This window comes from Microplitis demolitor, chromosome 5 (assembly GCF_026212275.2).
Source record: "Microplitis demolitor isolate Queensland-Clemson2020A chromosome 5, iyMicDemo2.1a, whole genome shotgun sequence".
Classification (NCBI taxonomy): Eukaryota; Metazoa; Arthropoda; class Insecta; order Hymenoptera; family Braconidae; genus Microplitis; species Microplitis demolitor.
Window position 1 is genome coordinate 18,076,811 of NC_068549.1, and position 22,453 is coordinate 18,099,263.

Genomic DNA, 22,453 nt, shown 5'->3' on the forward strand with positions numbered 1-22,453 from the left:
CATTTTCCTAACGAGTTCTATAATAACCTTTTTTGTTTTACTCCACTTTTCTTGTAATCTAATTTACCTAATAAAATTAGTTTACCATTCCAGGTAATCAGAATTCAGTTCTGATGATAAGCAGCTATTATTTTTTACTCACAAAATTATATTTTTATAAGTATAGTCGTTTGAAAAATTAATTGGTCAAATATCCAGCGCAAAAGAAAATATGACAATTTTTTTTTCATATTTTATTATATTGTCATAATATGGAGAAGATGCAGAATAAATATTCACGCAGGGCTTAGCAAATATTGATGGATATCATCATAAATAAATATTTTATTGAACGCATGCCTGATTATTGCTCCTTATCATATCTTGAAAATGGCTGTGTACCGATCGTTAGTTAATAATTAATAAAAAGCAAATGGCGTTCTGTGTTCTTCAATAGCTTTTGCCTTGATAGCCAAGCTGGCAGCAAGCTAGCGACAACCTATAGTAGTAACTTGCCACTACCCTGATAGCCAAGTTGGCGAGAAACTGACGAGAAACTTGCAGCCGCAACTGGATACTAAGTTGACCGCCAATAGTTAGTACCTCCAATAGTTGATATACATTTTCTGAAAAAGTTGGTAGCAAAAGTTGCTTGCAAAAGGTTGACAATCATAAGTTGACGGTAAGTTTCTTTTCAATTTCCTGAGAAACTTGCATTCCAGTTGCGGCTCCATACTGGCGCCAACTTTCTGAGAAATTTGGCGGTAACTTGTAGCCAAAAGTTGCAAAAGCTGAAGTTGTCATTAACTTGTTGTCAAGTTGGTCGGAAACGAATGAATGACCAACTTTTTCACGATCAACTCGTGTTATCAGGGTAAGTTTGCCGCATAAATTGGCATTCTCATAAGTTGACGGCAACTGGTTGCCAAATTTCTGAGAAAGTTTAAATTCCATTAGTTGACGGAAAGTTGCCTTCAATTTTATCAGAATGTTTGTATCAGCTGTTAGTCAACAATTACAAAAGATGAAAGTTATGAAAAAGTTGACGCTAACTTGATCGCAACTAATTGACGCCAACTTTCTGACCAGGAAGTCTTCGTATTAGGGCACATTGCTCTAAAGTTTCAACAACTTTAACAAAAAATATTCAAAATAATATTCAATTATGTTTACAAAAGTGAATTTGGAATGTTTAAAAAGTAGAAATTTTTTTTATAGAATTTTGGGGTACTCCGTTTGACCTACCTCGCCCCTTCCTCTATATGCCCCATATAGCCAATGCATTGATACATATATGTCACATATATATTTCTTCGTATGCGTTTAAGTAATATATATATTCATGCGCCGGCAAAAAAAAAAATTTTTTTTTTCAGGTCTCCTAGTTTCAAAAGTTTTCTTAGGTCCTCAAAAAAATCTTCCTGAAAAATCAGCTTGAAATGTTAAAAATTGAACTGGCGCTAATAAAATTTATTTTCCCATTTAAAATGTACGTATATACATTTTATTTCTTTATTTTTCAAGGAAAATTTTTTTATGTGTAATTATTAGTTTTTCATTTTTGGTATTTAATTAATGATATTTTTTTTTCTGATTTGAATTTGAATTATTTTTACAGAAAGTCGATTTTATCGACTGATTGACACAGATAAAGTAAAAACGTTAATCGCTATGGTTTTAAATTAGTTAATACCTCGAAAGCTTGATATATTTTTTGTATTTTCGTAACAAGCGTAACAACTCAAGACATTTTTGTGAGGAATTCAATTTTCTATAAAGTTTTTTTTTTTTTTTTTTTTTTTCCAAAATCAAAGTTCATAATTTTGTAGAAAATTAAATTGCCTACAAAAAAGTTATTTAGTCTTTTCTTCTAACGATTATTAGAAAAAAAGTTATGAAGCTTGAAACAATAGTGAATTCAAAAACTTGATGTAATACACACAGTTTTAAAAAACCATTTCCGAATTTTATTGCATATAGATTTTTATACGGTGAATCTATATATTATTTATAATCAATCAGCTGTTTTATAAAGGTTTCTTGCTTATTTTCTGTATAGATTTAAAAAAAAAATAGTTTTTTTGAAAAATTAAAATTTTTTCTCTTTCTTTGTTTTTAAATAAAAAAAAAAAACGTTCTGTTTTGAAAGTAAGGAAAATTATTTTCATAAGTTAAAAAAAAAATTCACAGATGGCATTAGCTCAAATAAAAAAAAAAACTGAAATTTCTGTCAAAAAACAGTTTAATATCATAGAAACATAAAATTATATTATTTAATATAGTTTAAATCTTCGTAATTTTTTTCTAAGCATTCTAACAAGAAAAAAGACTAAATAACTTTAATTTCCTACAAAATTATTCAATTTGATTTTCGAAGAAAAAATTTTTTAATAGTTTTATTTTTAAAAAATGACAGGATATGAATATTCTTTAAGCTGCTCTTTTGGGAAGATTTTTTTTGTTTTTACTCAACACTAGCTTTTGAGACCATAAGAAAAAAAATAATTTTCTTTCGAAATACTCTACTATATACGTATATGTAGTATACTTGTGCACAATAAGTAAGACAAAGAAATAAAAATTTTCAATGTTCAAGAATTGTTCTAAAGAATAAAAGTGACTTTAAAAAAAAAATATTTTTTCCGAAAAATACTATGGGGTAAATAATCAAATCGCTGCAACAACCAAACTGTATATTGCATCAAGCCATTTAAAAGCGTCGGTGTATCATTGTAACTTCGTACCACTTGAAAGTGATGAAGATCGCGTGAACCCATACAGGTTTTTTACAGAGTATATATACAAGGCTATTGGAACGTTTAAGGATTTATTTACACGACTATTGATAAGCACTGGAAATTATCAATCGTATTTCAAGTTTGATAGCTTTACGAATTGTCTCTAAGCTCATTATATACTGTACCAATTTCAAAAATGAAATGAAAATATATCTTTTCAAGGTTGCACTCACACCTTACTTCATTAGAATATATGTAGTAGCCCATCGGTCATAAATTTTTTTTTATAACAATAGTGTAATACTTTAAGTGTAAATCCTAAACTTCCTTCACAAAGAAGATTTATTTAAAACGGACAATTGAAGAGGTGTGAAGTCTTCATATATCTATTGAACTTATTGTCTAGACATTGGCGCCAGATTTTTAATCCTGGGACCCTCATGGCCTAGGTACATATATATACATTGTCTGCAGTTACTGTAAGTGTGAAACATTCACTTGGGAGCTGACAGGATATTCAAGGCAGAGAAGGGAGAAGTAGATAATTTTAAACAGAGAAAATAGAATACAGTTCGGTGACGTACAAGCCACGTTTGCCTATAAATTGGCGTACCTGGAGGCTTCAGACATCAGTTACCTCAGCGACTTCCATAAGTTAGCATCGCAATCTACGCTCTAACTTAGTACATACTGTTGAAACTTCCGATATTTATTTAAATCTAACAATTTAATAAACAACCAAGTGAAAATGTCTACTTTCGATTTCGACTTTATATTTAATGAACACAATCCATCATTGGAGTTCCAAACTTACGCATCTTCACCAGAAAGTATACCATCAGCTGTCTCAGAAGAATCAAGTTTTTCTCCATCCCCCAGTTCTGATGGAGTCCAGTTTGCTAATAATCCACTGGGAAATATTGTAAAAGTGGAGGAAGATTTAGAAGAAACACAAGGTAATTAAACATTTATAAATGCAAATTATTTTTTTGACTTTTCTTAAAATTTATTATTTCAATTACTGATAATCACGCTAGTTGTTCAAATTTTTTTTCTTGAAGTGTGTAAAGTACTTTTAAAAATTCAATTTATTATTCATACTCGTTTATTATATTCTAATTTCTCGAAATTTTATTGCGGTGAACTATAGTTTCAATTCATTTAATATAGATCAAGTGTTATTTTTAGAGTATTTTATAAAAAAAAAAAAGTATAAAAAGCTTTTTAGTAAATATTTTTGATGATTTATTTGTTCTTTCGTTGCAACTTATAAAAATAACTTTATAAATATTTATCTATTAAGTGAGTAAATAATTATTACAATATTCTCATTTTGTTTTATAGGTAGTAACTCAAAAAGAAGACTACGAACTACATTCTCCAACGATCAGCTTCTTTATTTGAAACAATTATTTGCCGAGAGCAAATACTTATGTCGTCCAAAAAGAATTATGACCGCAACTAAACTAGGACTCCAAGAAAGACAGGTAAGATGATTTTTCTATTTTTATTTTTACTTATTCGCGAAATTGACATTATATGTGTTAAAAACAGTGTTTTTTTTTTTAATTCATTTATAAGTAGCTAATTTTCTGATGAAATATTTTATTTGAATTATTAAATTCACAAATTAAATTATCTAATATCACCAACAAAAATTAGTATCAGGGGTTTGTTTATATATGATACTACAGTTAGCTAACGTCTAATCATTTTTTTTTATAAACGATAAAAAACGAATATTTCAAAAATTGCACCTATAATTTTTATACTTCTCTACATGTGCATATTTTTAGTTTTTTTTTTTTTTTTTTTTTTCAATTAATTCATTTAATAGAGTAAAAAAATTGTTAATTGTTGGCTAACTGCAGGATCTTTGTAAATATTGATAAAATCTCAGACGGAGAAACTATTCTCGTTTAAAATGCTATGGTATTATAGTTTAGTCGGACAATATTGACCACGTGGCGGAAATCGAAATAAACACTTGCTAAAATTACTATATATAGTAAAATACACAGTGATTATATCACAAATTACTGTCGCCATTGGAAATTTTACTATAGTCGTACTAATTGTTTCATGTGTCTATTTCAATTTTCGTCACGTAGCCAACATGGTCCGGCTTTACTATAACACTATATAGCATTTCAAACGAAAACAATTTTTCTGTGCAATAATCAATTTAAATTTAAAAATATAGAATTTTTGATTTGATAAATAAATAAATGAATAAATTAAAAGTTAATTGGTGTAAGAATTTGTTACATAAAAAAAAAAATCAGGTTCTTACATGATTCTTTACACCTAATATAGGAATATGTCCGCAAATCCGTAATTAGTAACAAAATAATGTCTACAAATTATTATAAAACCATACATTGATATGATATTTCAAAATTATTAATTTCATAATTATTTTACAGATAAAAGTCTGGTTTCAAAATCAACGCATGAAGCAGAAGAAATTAGAGAAGGAAAATGAAGACACCAATAACGGAAAAATCAGTTCATTTTCCGCAAATAACGATGTAAAAAAGAGGAGTAATCAGTTGATCGCCACAGAAGATGCAAAGTTCAGAAGAATGAATACATCGGCTGGATTCAGGCCAACAGTACATCATCATCTACCACAAAATATCGACTCGAACACCAAATTATATAATAGTTATTTTTCAAATACCGTCAACTATCAAACTGCATACAGCGGGAGTCAGCAAACCGGAAATATTAACTACACCGAGAGCTGTAGTTATGGAAACTATAACACCAACGTATATAATAATGATAACAATTGCTGCTACTCAGCCAAGAACGTAATTAATAGTAACCAAAACACATGTAGTTATTTTTCACAACCTGTAGATAAAGACATGAATTGTAATGACTATGAAATCTACTATGAAAATGCTAAAATCGGTGTTAGTGATCTTAACTTATACTCAATCGGAGAAAATCAGACTTCAGAACAAAATTTGAGTTTTTCTACAAAATCTGAACCATCATTTGATTTTTTCGACGATATCAATGGATCCAAATTTTTAAGCACTGTGCTAGATGTATAATGATTATTAAATAGATATACAGTTGTTGAGTGAGACTGATGTTGCTATAAGTGATGTCAAGTATTAAGTAGATATTTAATTCAACCGGCCAATTAAATTATGAATACTTTTTGTAAATAATGCACTCCAAAGCCATGCGTTAAGTCAATATAAGTCCACTTGCCAAATACTATTTGGCCATAAACAATAAAAAACTATAGTTTTACTTATGACCTTAAAAGCCGAACACATTCAATGTGTGTTAAAATACACGAAGAGAAAATTATGGTAACTGTTCCTATAATACTATTGTAAACATAATATTATGGTAATCATTCCCATAATGTACGGAAATTATTATCATTATATTATGGTAACCGTTACCATAATATCACGGTAACGATTACCATAATATTATGGTAACAATATCATAGTTACATGGTAACAATTACCATGATTCCATAGAAACTATTCCGATTCCATATGGAAATTATACCCATAATTATAGGAATGATTACCGTAATATATATACTATATTACTATAATTTATATATACTATGTTACTATAATTTTCGCTCCGTGTAATATGTTTGTAACAAACTTAGCTTTATAGTGTATTTAGATTTTTCTATTTTTTTTAAATTTTGATCTGGTAACATTAATTATTATTGTATCTGAAAACTTATAGTGTTAGAAGAGAAAATACCAAATATTTGTCATAGATATTGTAAAAATTTTAATTTATTATGTCACTTTTTTAAATTACTTGTAAGTCGAATGTATAAAGCATTCCTAATCTATTTAACTTATTGTGATTACAATGTTAATTTACTGTCATAAATCACACGTTATTGATAGATCATCCTAAATTATTTAATGTTTATATATAAAACCGAATATATATTTTGTAATAATAGAATTTTGATAAAAATTAGTGATGATATTATATTCATTTTTATACACTGTATTTGCTTTTTTATAACTCATGGAAATAATAATTTAATAAAATATTTTTATAACTTTTTAAATATGCTATTTTTTTTTCTATTCAATCATCAATTATTAGTTAATCTTTTATAGTTTCCAAAATATATATTTAAGTAAAAATGTGACAACAAGAGGTCGTTTATCTAAATATTTTTTCATTAGAAAAAATTTCAATTTTTATTTTTATTTAAATTTTTTTTATAATCCTGATGGAAACAAAGTTTGGATCCAATGTATGATCTAATTTGATCTGATATTTTAGATCTGTATAAATCTATATTCCGTCTAGATTCATCCAGATCAAATAAGATAGTTGGATATTATATATATATATATATATATATATATATATATATATATATATATATATATATATATATATATATATATATATATATATTGAATAAAATCAAAGAAAACATCATTTAAGGATTTTTTTTTTTTTGAGTATTTTAAGTATATTTTACTTCCGTTTGCGACCGGTGAAAAAGAAGGAATATTACATTTTCCTAACGAGTTCTATAATAACCTTTTTTGTTTTACTCCACTTTTCTTGTAATTTAATTTACCTAATAAAATTAGTTTACCATTCCAGGTAATCAGAATTCAGTTCTGATGATAAGCAGCTATTATTTTTTACTCACAAAATTATATTTTTATAAGTATAGTCGTTTGAAAAATTAATTGGTCAAATATCCAGCGCAAAAGAAAATATGACAATTTTTTTTTCATATTTTATTATATTGTCATAATATGGAGAAGATGCAGAATAAATATTCACGCAGGGCTTAGCAAATATTGATGGATATCATCATAAATAAATATTTTATTGAACGCATGCCTGATTATTGCTCCTTATCATATCTTGAAAATGGCTGTGTACCGATCGTTAGTTAATAATTAATAAAAAGCAAATGGCGTTCTGTGTTCTTCAATAGCTTTTGCCTTGATAGCCAAGCTGGCAGCTAGCTAGCGACAACCTATAGTAGTAACTTGCCACTACCCTGATAGCCAAGTTGGCGAGAAACTGACGAGAAACTTGCAGCCGCAACTGGATACTAAGTTGACCGCCAATAGTTAGTACCTCCAATAGTTGATATACATTTTCTGAAAAAGTTGGTAGCAAAAGTTGCTTGCAAAAGGTTGACAATCATAAGTTGACGGTAAGTTTCTTTTCAATTTCCTCAGAAACTTGCATTCCAGTTGCGGCTCCATACTGGCGCCAACTTTCTGAGAAATTTGGCGGTAACTTGTAGCCAAAAGTTGCAAAAGCTGAAGTTGTCATTAACTTGTTGTCAAGTTGGTCGGAAACGAATGAATGACCAACTTTTTCACGATCAACTCGTGTTATCAGGGTAAGTTTGCCACATAAATTGGCATTCTCATAAGTTGACGGCAACTGGTTGCCAAATTTCTGAGAAAGTTTAAATTCCATTAGTTGACGGAAAGTTGCCTTCAATTTTATCAGAATGTTTGTATCAGCTGTTAGTCAACAATTACAAAAGATGAAAGTTATGAAAAAGTTGACGCCAACTTTCTGACCAGGAAGTCTTGGTATTAGGGCACATTTTTTCTATCATTATTTTTTTCATAAGTCGTTGTTTCGAATTTACCGAAAAAATTTCCGATTTCTGCTTTAATAAAAATAACTTGGTTGAAAAAAAGAAATTTATCAACATTAAAATTAGAAAAAAATAGATTATATTTGAGAAAAAATGAATAATATCGTAAGTTTCAAGCAATTAAATAATTTTTTTCTTTTTTTTTTTTTGGATGAAAAAAAAAAAAATTTCTAATAAGATTTTTTTAAAATGATATTGGCGAATATGACTTATTTCTTCGAAACAGACTTTTTTTTGTCACACACATATAAGTTACTAGTAATTCATACAATACAAGTGAAATTAAACGCTGCAGTTACATTTTGAAAAGAAAACAAAGAAAAAAAATTCAATTTTTTTTTTTTTGATCATTTCTTGGAAGTGGTTCATCGTTTCCCGGAGAAAAATTTCTTTTTTAAATTGTAGATCCCTATGAAAAAAATTCATTAAAAGATATATGTTAAAATATAAAATAAATATATTTTCTATGTATGAAAATATATTAACAATACATGAAAAATATACAAATATGCATGAAAAATGTCTTTTAAATACTTATTTCTTGGCCGATTTTCGTATGTAGTTTATGTATTTTAAAAATAAATATGTATGTATATATATATATATATATATCTTTATTTATTTTCCGTATATGATAGAAATATTTATTTTATGTATGTTAAATATATACGGACTTGTAAATGATGAGGTTTATATTGTTTAATTTAAAAAAAATATATCATAAAATATAGTTCAATTGGCCACAAATATTTTTTAAAATTTATCATATATTTTGACTTAATATATTATTTTCATATGGATAACTTTATTATAATGCTATTTTAAATTTATTGATAATAGAAAAAAATTTTCCAGAACAGATATTTAAAATTTTTAAATAAAACAATATCAAATACTGTAGGAGAAAAGGGGGGAAGCAAAATGGGCCTCTAAACGGTTGGGGATCCATTTCACCCCCAAATCATTCGAGGCACTCAAAATTTTAGGAAGTCCATTTGGCCCCCACAGGCTTATTTCGCCATTCTTCCCCTACATTTTTATCAAAAAAAAAAAAATAATAAATAAATATGGTGACTATTTGAAAGCAAAATATTAAATTGACTGAAAATTTTTTTTCTATCATAATTTTTTTCATAAGTCGTTGATTCGAATTTACCGAAAAAATTTCCGATTTCTGCTTTAATAAAAATAACTTGGTTGAAAAAAAAATATTTATCAACATTAAAATTAGAAAAAAATAGATTATATTTGAGAAAAAATGAGTAATATCGTAAGTTTCAAGCAATTGAATAATTTTTTTTTTTTTTTTTGGATGAAAAAAAAAAAATTTCAAATAAGATTTTTTTAAAATGATATTGGCGAATATGACTTATTTTTCCGAAACAGACTTTTTTTTTTGTCACACACATATAAGTTACTGGTAATTCATACAATACAAGTGAAATTAAAGGCTGCAGTTACATTTGGAAAAGAAAACAAAGAAAAAAAATTCAATTTTTTTTTTTTTTATCATTTCTTGGAAGTGGTTCATCGTTTCCCGGAAAAAAATTTCTTTTTTAAATTGTGGATCCCTATGAAAAAAATTTATTAAAAGATATATGTTAAAATATAAAAAAAAATGTATTTTCCATGTAAAAAAATATATTAACAATACATGAATAATATACAAATATGTATGAAAAATTTATTTTAAATACTTAACTTTTGGCTGATTTTCGTATGTAGTTTATATATTTTAAAAATATATATATATACATATATATATAATTATTGAATAAATATATAAATAAACATATGTCCTTTATTTAAACCAACAACTTAAATAAAAAGATGTAAAATTTTTATAAAAAATAAATTTCTTATAAATAATTTTTATACTTCCATAGTCATATTTTTTATGTAATCTAAGATATACATAACTTTAATATATTCCAAGTATATCACATGTATACAAAAATCCGTGAAAAGTTAACTACTCAAAATTAATTTTTTATACATATTTCCCATATATTTATATATTGTTTATATATTTTTAAAATATATTTTTTTATAAGTTTTTTTTATAAGGTGAATCATTATGACGGATTAGTTCTGTAGATCAAAACAACATACATACCCGATGCTTAAAAACTACATTAAATAATTAGCTGCTTAGATAAGCCGTCTTGCCCCAACCTCCCCTATACGATTACATTACTCCCGATATCATGGTCGTACTAGAAAATACAATTCATATATAATGTCAATAAAATATTTAATTTAAAAAATAATTTGTTAGAGTAGATTTATTATCATTTAATATTCAATAGAACTACTATAAATTCAAAAGTTTCTTTTACAATTATCACTATCCCTCTGTATGGACTTATGGAGCAGTTTTAAGAAAATAATTACTTGTATTATAAATTATTTTATAGTAATTAAATAATTCATTATTTATTCTACAGATTTGATTTCTACACACAATAAAAATTTATTTACTACTAAATTATCTAATATGTTGCTAGGAAAATTCATTTAAACAATACGTCTCAGATATTGTAAAGTTGTTAGAAATTGTCGCCATACTGACACGTCGAAATCTTTTCAGCTATTCAAAATCGGTATTAAGCATGTTGTAAATAAGCACTGTACGGACAGTCAATACCTACTTTATTTTTCAAAAATAATCCGATTAAATCCTGGCCGCATTTTCTTGAATATTGAGGTACTGTAAATTTTGTCGTTTGAACTAATGGTCACTATACCTGAAAAACTGTAGGTGTACACAAGCATATATATATATATATATATATATTAGAGTGTTTTAAAAAAACCAATAATTTTTTATTTTATGGTGTACAAAAATTGAAAGTATAATAAAAAATTAAAATTTTGGCACTAACCCGGGCTCTTAATAATGATATTAAGGTTTGCATCAATCCATTTTTTTATTTTCCATTTAAATAACACGGAAAAAAAAATTTTTTTTTTTTTTAAGAATTTTCCAGCTCACAAACTAATCAACGAATTTATATGCACGATATATTTTTTTTGTAGGAAATTTAACGCTCGACAAAAAAAGTCTCCTATCATTTTTTAATAAATCCTACCGTTTAAAAGTTATTTAAGCCTTAAGTCAAATCTATAGTAAATTTTGAGATTTTTTTACTTTTCCGGCGAAACTATCAGTCTTATCAAAAAATGTCATGAGAACTTTTTGTAGATAATTTTATTTCTTACAAATTATCATAAATAAAGTTTTTCGAAATTCCGCATTGTTGACAAGTTATTTTCATTTAAATGTCAAGCTCTTAAAATCAATCAGAAATCTATTTTTTTAAGAGCTTAACATTGAAATGAGAATAACTTGTGAACAATGTAGAATTTCGAAAAACTTTATTCATAATAATTTGTAAGGAATAAAATTATCTACAAAAAGTTCTTATGAGATTTTTTGATAAGACTGATAGTTTCGCTGGAAAAGTAAAAAAATCTCAAAATTTACTATAAATTTGACTTAAGGCTTAAATAACTTTTAAACGGTAGGATTTATTAAAAAATGATAGGAGACTCTCTTTGTCGAGCGTTCAATTTCCTATAAAAAAATATATCGTGCATGAAAACTCGTTGATTAGTTTGTGAGCTAGAAAATTCTAAAAAAAAAAAAAAAAATTTTTTTCCGTGTTATTTAAATGGAAAATAAAAAAATGGATTGAGGCAAACCTTAATATCATTATTAAGAGCCCGGATTGGTGCAAAAATTTTTATTTTTAGTTATATTTTTAATTTTTATACACCATAAAATTTTACATCAAATACACATGAGGGAGGGGAGGGGGCAAAAGGGGGTAGGCAGAACGGGGTACCTCCAAAATTAAAATAAAAAATTTTTTTTTGTCTAATTACTATTCCTATATATTCGCGCATTTTTACTTCTACGCATGTCACCTGGGGCAAAATAGACCACCCGAAAATTCTGAAAAAATGATTCCTTCATATTTTTATTGTAAAATTAAAAAAAAGTTAATATATTATTCCATTTTTTGGCTGATTTTCTTTAGCTAGGGCAAATTTGGCCATTAAAAATATTCGAAAATAATATTTTATCTTTTAATTGATCATATTTTTGAAATAATGCAAAATAATTTGTAATCTGAAAAATAAAAAAACACGTTTTTGGATTCAAAAGAATGACAAATAAAAAATATAGAAGTGATTTTTTTATTGAATAACAATAAGTAATTAAGCTAATCGAGGGGGAACGATTCATGACACGCAAAAAAAATTTTGTTTGAGTCTTATAAAACGAAAAATAGTTGTCAAGACAAAGAAAAACATTCTTCATGACGAAAACAATTAAAAAAAAATATTCATCATTTTTTGGAGGGAAGCCTCTCTGGCCCACAAAGAAAAAAAATGTCGTCTGTCTTCGTATTCACCACTGATGTGGAATGTAATTTTTCTTCATGTATGTTACATTAAAAAATTTAATTTAATGAACTTTGATAAACTTTCAGAATTTTTTTTTTTTTTTTAATTTTTTTGAAGGGTACTTGATTTTGCCTGCCAAAAATAAAATTTTATTTTATAACGGCAGCTAAGAATTTTGTCTATTTACCTTGAATGTCAATAAATATAAAAAGATTTAGTATATTTTAATCCTCGAAAACTTAGTATTTCCTTAAGTACCCCCTTCACCCCCTATACATGCATTCATACACATTCATCAAAAAATATTATATGAATCCTATAGTATAAAAAGTACGTAAATGTATTCTTATCGTCGATATTTACAACAATAAAGAGAGTACAGATAGAAATATAGCATGGAAGTTCTTCATACTCATCAAAATATATATCCATGATTGATGATTCATTCAAGGATCACATGATTCATTTAACGATCGTAAATTTTATTTATTAAGTCGGAAGCAGTACTAATTTTATGCTTACATTATCCTTTATCTCTTTCTAAAATTTATCAATTAATCTATTACCACTATTGTTGTTGTTTAGACCACAGCATTTTTTACTATAAATCTATATACTAGATAAAAAAAAATAATAATTCATATAGGAAGAGATAAAAAAATGTAAATATTATCAAGTTTTGAAAATTTCCAACTAATTAGGAAAGATAACTAGAAATATACGTAGTCAACAAAAAAAGTTACGAAATAATTATCAAGTAGAATCATTTTCTGTCGCCAGTAAAACAATAAGGCGGATATAGACAATGAGTTGAATATTTCGAAAGCGACCGTTCTTAAATCGAAGACGTGGAAATTAGACAAAATACTATGGCGCCTCAAAGATAAATATACATAAATCATTCAATGGTCGATACGTGTAATTTTGGTTACCGATCCTTATGTTGCACCCTGCTGGGAATTCACACTTAAGCTTTGGGAGAGACACTAAGTTTTACAACCACTAAGGTTTGGGCTTCAGAGTAAATAGGATTTCAACTAGAAGCCGTAACGTCGAGACACCTTATTGCTATAGACTTACCTATCTATTGTTCGTATATTAAGTATCCGAAAATAATATAAGTACTAAATTTCAAAGCTTCACACTTCGTTGTCTAGAGAAATTACATGAATTTATGAGATAACATTTGTCAAAAGCATTAATAATTCTCCTTTCTCTAGAAGCATTTGAATTTTCTATCTCTCAATCAGGTCACAACGAGTTCTGTTCATATGATTAAAATAAGTAAATGGATAACCGTAATATTCATTAAATTATGAATGTTATGTTCTTCTTAAGATTTTTATAGTCACAATTATGTTTATCTATTTTTCTAATTTTCGTGTTTGAATTTTTTTTTAAGTACCAAACTGTAATTAGCGGTTATATGTTCAAAAAATCTTGACAACTTCCAAAATATTTATTTATCTCGACGTTTTTTTTTTTTCGTATGAATCACGTGTTGCCTTAAACGAATAGTAATTATATGTGCAATCGTGAAACTTAATCCTTTTTTGAAACAGTAATGTAGATTTTTTTTCACTTTGGCGGAAAAAATGGAGTATCCCCTAAAAAATGCGAAAAAAAAAATTCTACATATTAAATAAAATTGATCAAATTAAATTTTCGTGTAAGCAATTTACATAAAGAAACATTACATTTCACACAATTATTGGATGCAAAAAAAGAAAAAAAAATTTTACTGGTTTTTATCATAAATCAAAAGCCATCAACATTTTTGGACTGAAATTCAATTTTTGAAAAACTTTAACAAAAAATATTCAAAATAATATTCAATTATGTTTACAAAAGTGAATTTGGAATGTTTAAAAAGGAAAAATTTTTTTTATAGAATTTTGGGGTACTCCGTTTGACCTACCTCGCCCCTTCCTCTATATGCCCCATATAGCCAATGCATTGATACATATATGTCACATATATATTTTTTCGTATGCGTTTAAGTAATATATATATTCATGCGCCGGCAAAAAAAAAAAATTTTTTTTTCAGGTCTCCTAGTTTCAAAAGTTTTCTTAGGTCCTCAAAAAAATCTTCCTGAAAAATCAGCTTGAAATGTTAAAAATTGAACTGGCGCTAATAAAATTTATTTTCCCATTTAAAATGTACGTATATACATTTTATTTCTTTATTTTTCAAGGAAAATTTTTTTATGTGTAATTATTAGTTTTTCATTTTTGGTATTTAATTAATGATATTTTTTTTTCTGATTTGAATTTGAATTTTTTTTACAGAAAGTCGATTTTATCGACTGATTGACACAGATAAAGTAAAAACGTTAATCGCTATGGTTTTAAATTAGTTAATACCTTGAAAGCTTGATATATTTTTTGTATTTTCGTAACAAGCGTAACAACTCAAGACATTTTTGTGAGGAATTAAATTTTCTATAAAGTTTTTTTTTTTTTTTTTTCCAAAATCAAAGTTCATAATTTTGTAGAAAATTAAATTGCCTACAAAAAAGTTATTTAGTCTTTTCTTCTAACGATTATTAGAAAAAGAAGTTATGGAGCTTGAAACAATAGTGAATTCAAAAACTTAATGTAATACACACAGTTTTAAAAAACCATTTCCGAATTTTATTGCATATAGATTTTTATACGGTGAATCTATATATTATTTATAATCAATCAGCTGTTTTATAAAGGTTTCTTGCTTATTTTCTGTATAGATTTAAAAAAAAAATAGTTTTTTTGAAAAATTAAAATTTTTTCTCTTTCTTTGTTTTTAAATAAAAAAAAAAAACGTTCTGTTTTGAAAGTAAGGAAAATTATTTTCATAAGTTAAAAAAAAAATTCACAGATGGCATTAGCTCAAATAAAAAAAAAAACTGAAATTTCTGTCAAAAAACAGTTTAATATCATAGAAACATAAAATTATATTATTTAATATAGTTTAAATCTTCGTAATTTTTTTCTAAGCATTCTAACAAGAAAAAAGACTAAATAACTTTAATTTCCTACAAAATTATTCAATTTGATTTTCGAAAAAAAAAATTTTTTAATAGTTTTATTTTTAAAAAATGACAGGATATGAATATTCTTTAAGCTGCTCTTTTGGGAAGATTTTTTTTGTTTTTACTCAACACTAGCTTTTGAGACCATAAGAAAAAAAATAATTTTTTTTCGAAATACTCTACTATATACGTATATGTAGTATACTTGTGCACAATAAGTAAGACAACGAAATAAAAATTTCCAATGTTCAAGAATTGTTCTAAAGAATAAAAGTGACTTTAAAAAAAAAATATTTTTTCCGAAAAATACTATGGGGTAAATAATCAAATCGCTGCAACAACCAAACTGTATATTGCATCAAGCCATTTAAAAGCGTCGGTGTATTATTGTAACTTCGTACCACTTGAAAGTGATGAAGATCGCGTGGACCCATACAGGTTTTTTACAGAGTATATATACAAGGCTATTGGAACGTTTAAGGATTTATTTACACGACTATTGATAAGCACTGGAAATTGTCAATCGTATTTCAAGTTTGATAGCTTTACGAATTGTCTCTAAGCTCATTATATACTGTACCAATTTCAAAAATAAAATGAAAATATATCTTTTCAAGGTTGCACTCACACCTTACTTCATTAGAATATATGTAGTAGCCCATCGTTCATAAATTTTTTTTTATAACAATAGTGTAATACTTTAAGTGTAAATCCTAAACTTCCTTTACAAAGAAGATTTATTTAAAACGGACAATTGAAGAGGTGTGAAGTCTTCATATATCTATTGAACTTATTGTCTAGACATTGGCGCCAGATTTTTAATCCTGGGACCCTCATGGCCTAGGTACATATATATACATTGTCTGCAGTTACTGTAAGTGTGAAACATTTACTTGGGAGCTGACAGGATATTCAAGGCAGAGAAGGGAGAAGTAGATAATTTTAAACAGAGAAAATAGAATACAGTTCGGTGACGTACAAGCCACGTTTGCCTATAAATTGGCGTACCTGGAGGCTTCAGACATCAGTTACCTCAGCGACTTCCATAAGTTAGCATCGCAATCTACGCTCTAACTTAGTACATACTGTTGAAACTTCCGATATTTATTTAAATCTAACAATTTAATAAACAACCAAGTGAAAATGTCTACTTTCGATTTCGACTTTATATTTAATGAACACAATCCATCATTGGAGTTCCAAACTTACGCATCTTCACCAGAAAGTATACCATCAGCTGTCTCAAAAGAATCAAGTTTTTCTCCATCCCCCAGTTCTGATGAAGTCCAGTTTGCTAATAATCCACTGGGAAATATTGTAAAAGTGGAGGAAGATTTAGAAGAAACACAAGGTAATTAAACATTTATAAATGCAAATTATTTTTTTGACTTTTCTTAAAATTTATTATTTCAATTACTGATAATCACGCTAGTTGTTCAAATTTTTTTTCTTGAAGTGTGTAAAGTACTTTTAAAAATTTAATTTATTATTCATACTCGTTTATTATATTCTAACTTCTCGAAATTTTATTGCGGTGAACTATAGTTTCAATTCATTTAATATAGATCAAGTGTTATTTTTAGAGTATTTTATAAAAAAAAAAAAGTATAAAAAGCTTTTTAGTAAATATTTTTGATGATTTATTTGTTCTTTCGTTGCAACTTATAAAAATAACTTTATAAATATTTATCTATTAAGTGAGTAAATAATTATTACAATATTCTCATTTTGTTTTATAGGTAGTAACTCAAAAAGAAGACTACGAACTACATTCTCCAACGATCAGCTTCTTTATTTGAAACAATTATTCGCCGAGAGCAAATACTTATGTCGTCCAAAAAGAATTATGACCGCAACTAAACTAGGACTCCAAGAAAGACAGGTAAGATGATTTTTCTATTTTTATTTTTACTTATTCGCGAAATTGACATTATATGTGTTAAAAACAGTGTTTTTTTTTTTAATTCATTTATAAGTAGCTAATTTTCTGATGAAATATTTTATTTGAATTATTAAATTCACAAATTAAATTATCTAATATCACCAACAAAAATTAGTATCAGGGGTTTGTTTATATATGATACTACAGTTAGCTAACGTCTAATCATTTTTTTTTATAAACGATAAAAAACGAATATTTCAAAAATTGCACCTATAATTTTTATACTTCTCTACATGTGCATATTTTTAGTTTTTTTTTTTTTTTTTTTTTCAATTAATTCATTTAATAGAGTAAAAAAATTGTTAATTGTTGGCTAACTGCAGGATCTTTGTAAATATTGATAAAATCTCAGACGGAGAAACTATTCTCGTTTAAAATGCTATGGTATTATAGTTTAGTCGGACAATATTGACCACGTGGCGGAAATCGAAATAAACACTTGCTAAAATTACTATATATAGTAAAATACACAGTGATTATATCACAAATTACTGTCGCCATTGGAAATTTTACTATAGTCGTACTAATTGTTTCATGTGTCTATTTCAATTTTCGTCACGTAGCCAACATGGTCCGGCTTTACTATAACACTATATAGCATTTCAAACGAAAACAATTTTTCTGTGCAATAATCAATTTAAATTTAAAAATATAGAATTTTTGATTTGATAAATAAATAAATGAATAAATTAAAAGTTAATTGGTGTAAGAATTTGTTACATAAAAAAAAAAATCAGGTTCTTACATGATTCTTTACACCTAATATAGGAATATGTCCGCAAATCCGTAATTAGTAACAAAATAATGTCTACAAATTATTATAAAACCATACATTGATATGATATTTCAAAATTATTAATTTCATAATTATTTTACAGATAAAAGTCTGGTTTCAAAATCAACGCATGAAGCAGAAGAAATTAGAGAAGGAAAATGAAGACACCAATAACGGAAAAATCAGTTCATTTTCCGCAAATAACGATGTAAAAAAGAGGAGTAATCAGTTGATCGCCACAGAAGATGCAAAGTTCAGAAGAATGAATACATCGGCTGGATTCAGGCCAACAGTACATCATCATCTACCACAAAATATCGACTCGAACACCAAATTATATAATAGTTATTTTTCAAATACCGTCAACTATCAAACTGCATACAGCGGGAGTCAGCAAACCGGAAATATTAACTACACCGAGAGCTGTAGTTATGGAAACTATAACACCAACGTATATAATAATGATAACAATTGCTGCTACTCAACCAAGAACGTAATTAATAGTAACCAAAACACATGTAGTTATTTTTCACAACCTGTAGATAAAGACATGAATTGTAATGACTATGAAATCTACTATAAAAATGCTAAAATCGGTGTTAGTGATCTTAACTTATACTCAATCGGAGAAAATCAGACTTCAGAACAAAATTTGAGTTTTTCTACAAAATCTGAACCATCATTTGATTTTTTCGACGATATCAATGGATCCAATTTTTTAAGCACTGTGCTAGATGTATAATGATTATTAAATAGATATACAGTTGTTGAGTGAGACTGATGTTTCTATAAGTGATGTCAAGTATTAAGTAGATATTTAATTCAACCGGCCAATTAAATTATGAATACTTTTTGTAAATAATGCACTCCAAAGCCATGCGTTAAGTCAATATAAGTCCACTTGCCAAATACTATTTGGCCATAAACAATAAAAAACTATAGTTTTACTTATGACCTTAAAAGCCGAACACATTCAATGTGTGTTAAAATACACGAAGAGAAAATTATGGTAACTGTTCCTATAATACTATTGTAAACATAATATTATGGTAATCATTCCCATAATGTACGGAAATTATTATCATTATATTATGGTAACCGTTACCATAATATCACGGTAACGATTACCATAATATTATGGTAACAATATCATAGTTACATGGTAACAATTACCATGATTCCATAGAAACTATTCCGATTCCATATGGAAATTATACCCATAATTATAGGAATGATTACCGTAATATATATACTATATTACTATAATTTATATATACTATGTTACTATAATTTTCGCTCCGTGTAATATGTTTGTAACAAACTTAGCTTTATAGTGTATTTAGATTTTTCTATTTTTTTTAAATTTTGATCTGGTAACATTAATTATTATTGTATCTGAAAACTTATAGTGTTAGAAGAGAAAATACCAAATATTTGTCATAGATATTGTAAAAATTTTAATTTATTATGTCACTTTTTTAAATTACTTGTAAGTCGAATGTATAAAGCATTCCTAATCTATTTAACTTATTGTGATTACAATGTTAATTTACTGTCATAAATCACACGTTATTGATAGATCATCCTAAATTATTTAATGTTTATATATAAAACCGAATATATATTTTGTAATAATAGAATATTGATAAAAATTAGTAATGATATTATATTCATTTTTATACACTGTATTTGCTTTTTTATAACTCATGGAAATAATAATTTAATAAAATATTTTTATAACTTTTTAAATATGCTATTTTTTTTTCTATTCAATCATCAATTATTAGTTAATCTTTTATAGTTTTCAAAATATATATTTAAGTAAAAATGTGACAACAAGAGGTCGTTTATCTAAATATTTTTTCATTAGAAAAAATTTCAATTTTTATTTTTATTTAAATTTTTTTTATAATCCTGATGGAAACAAAGTTTGGATCCAATGTATGATCTAATTTGATCTGATATTTTAGATCTGTATAAATCTATATTCTGTCTAGATTCATCCAGATCAAATAAGATAGTTGGATATTATATATATATATATATATATTGAATAAAATTAAAGAAAACATCATTTAAGGATTTTTTTTTTTTTGAGTATTTTAAGTATATTTTACTTCCGTTTGCGACCGGTGAAAAAGAAGGAATATCACATTTTCCTAACGAGTTCTATAATAACCTTTTTTGTTTTACTCCACTTTTCTTGTAATCTAATTTACCTAATAAAATTAGTTTACCATTCCAGGTAATCAGAATTCAGTTCTGATGATAAGCAGCTATTATTTTTTACTCACAAAATTATATTTTTATAAGTATAGTCGTTTGAAAAATTAATTGGTCAAATATCCAGCGCAAAAGAAAATATGACAATTTTTTTTTCATATTTTATTATATTGTCATAATATGGAGAAGATGCAGAATAAATATTCACGCAGGGCTTAGCAAATATTGATGGATATCATCATAAATAAATATTTTATTGAACGCATGCCTGATTATTGCTCCTTATCATATCTTGAAAATGGCTGTGTACCGATCGTTAGTTAATAATTAATAAAAAGCAAATGGCGTTCTGTGTTCTTCAATAGCTTTTGCCTTGATAGCCAAGCTGGCAGCAAGCTAGCGACAACCTATAGTAGTAACTTGCCACTACCCTGATAGCCAAGTTGGCGAGAAACTGACGAGAAACTTGCAGCCGCAACTGGATACTAAGTTGACCGCCAATAGTTAGTACCTCCAATAGTTGATATACATTTTCTGAAAAAGTTGGTAGCAAAAGTTGCTTGCAAAAGGTTGACAATCATAAGTTGACGGTAAGTTTCTTTTCAATTTCCTGAGAAACTTGCATTCCAGTTGCGGCTCCATACTGGCGCCAACTTTCTGAGAAATTTGGCGGTAACTTGTAGCCAAAAGTTGCAAAAGCTGAAGTTGTCATTAACTTGTTGTCAAGTTGGTCGGAAACGAATGAATGACCAACTTTTTCACGATCAACTCGTGTTATCAGGGTAAGTTTGCCGCATAAATTGGCATTCTCATAAGTTGACGGCAACTGGTTGCCAAATTTCTGAGAAAGTTTAAATTCCATTAGTTGACGGAAAGTTGCCTTCAATTTTATCAGAATGTTTGTATCAGCTGTTAGTCAACAATTACAAAAGATGAAAGTTATGAAAAAGTTGACGCTAACTTGATCGCAACTAATTGACGCCAACTTTCTGACCAGGAAGTCTTCGTATTAGGGCACATTGCTCTAAAGTTTCAACAACTTTAACAAAAAATATTCAAAATAATATTCAATTATGTTTACAAAAGTGAATTTGGAATGTTTAAAAAGTAGAAATTTTTTTTATAGAATTTTGGGGTACTTCGTTTTACCTACCTCACCCCTTCCTCTATATGCCCCATATAGCCAATGCATTGATACATATATGTCACATATATATTTTTTCGTATGCGTTTAAGTAATATATATATATTCATGCGCCGGCAAAAAAAAAAATTTTTTTTTCAGGTCTCCTAGTTTCAAAAGTTTTCTTAGGTCCTCAAAAAAATCTTCCTGAAAAATCAGCTTGAAATGTTAAAAATTGAACTGGCGCTAATAAAATTTATTTTCCCATTTAAAATGTACGTATATACATTTTATTTCTTTATTTTTCAAGGAAAATTTTTTTATGTGTAATTATTAGTTTTTCATTTTTGGTATTTAATTAATGATATTTTTTTTTCTGATTTGAATTTGAATTTTTTTTACAGAAAGTCGATTTTATCGACTGATTGACACAGATAAAGTAAAAACGTTAATCGCTATGGTTTTAAATTAGTTAATACCTCGAAAGCTTGATATATTTTTTGTATTTTCGTAACAAGCGTAACAACTCAAGACATTTTTGTGAGGAATTCAATTTTCTATAAAGTTTTTTTTTTTTTTTTTTTTTTCCAAAAT

At 26.9% G+C, this 22,453-nt stretch overlaps 2 protein-coding genes across 2 annotated transcripts; both read left to right on the forward strand.

Moving 5' to 3' along the window:
- Positions 1–3,465: 3,465 nt before the first annotated feature.
- Positions 3,466–5,782, forward strand: LOC128667842 (homeobox protein Hox-A2-like). Its single transcript, XM_053739550.1, has 3 exons — positions 3,466–3,673; positions 4,062–4,204; positions 5,144–5,782. The coding sequence occupies exons 1-3, from the start codon at positions 3,466–3,468 to the stop codon at positions 5,780–5,782; spliced, it is 990 nt and encodes a 329-aa protein (XP_053595525.1).
- Positions 5,783–16,939: 11,157 nt separating this feature from the next.
- Positions 16,940–19,875, forward strand: LOC128667843 (homeobox protein Hox-A2-like). Its single transcript, XM_053739552.1, has 3 exons — positions 16,940–17,147; positions 17,536–17,678; positions 18,617–19,875. Exons 1-3 carry the CDS (start codon positions 16,940–16,942, stop codon positions 19,253–19,255), a joined length of 990 nt encoding a protein of 329 aa, XP_053595527.1. The 3' UTR covers positions 19,256–19,875.
- Positions 19,876–22,453: the final 2,578 nt, after the last annotated feature.

What these genes read in the sequence shown, in the direction of transcription:
- LOC128667842 (XM_053739550.1), top strand. Translation starts at nt 3,466, where the DNA reads ATGTCTACTTTCGATTTCGACTTTATATTTAATGAACACAATCCATCA. An exon ending in AGATTTAGAAGAAACACAAG is followed by an intron (nt 3,674 to 4,061) that starts GTAATTAAACAT and finishes TTTGTTTTATAG; the next exon opens with GTAGTAACTCAAAAAGAAGA. An exon ending in TAGGACTCCAAGAAAGACAG is followed by an intron (nt 4,205 to 5,143) that starts GTAAGATGATTT and finishes ATTATTTTACAG; the next exon opens with ATAAAAGTCTGGTTTCAAAA.
- LOC128667843 (XM_053739552.1), top strand. Translation starts at nt 16,940, where the DNA reads ATGTCTACTTTCGATTTCGACTTTATATTTAATGAACACAATCCATCA. An exon ending in AGATTTAGAAGAAACACAAG is followed by an intron (nt 17,148 to 17,535) that starts GTAATTAAACAT and finishes TTTGTTTTATAG; the next exon opens with GTAGTAACTCAAAAAGAAGA. An exon ending in TAGGACTCCAAGAAAGACAG is followed by an intron (nt 17,679 to 18,616) that starts GTAAGATGATTT and finishes ATTATTTTACAG; the next exon opens with ATAAAAGTCTGGTTTCAAAA.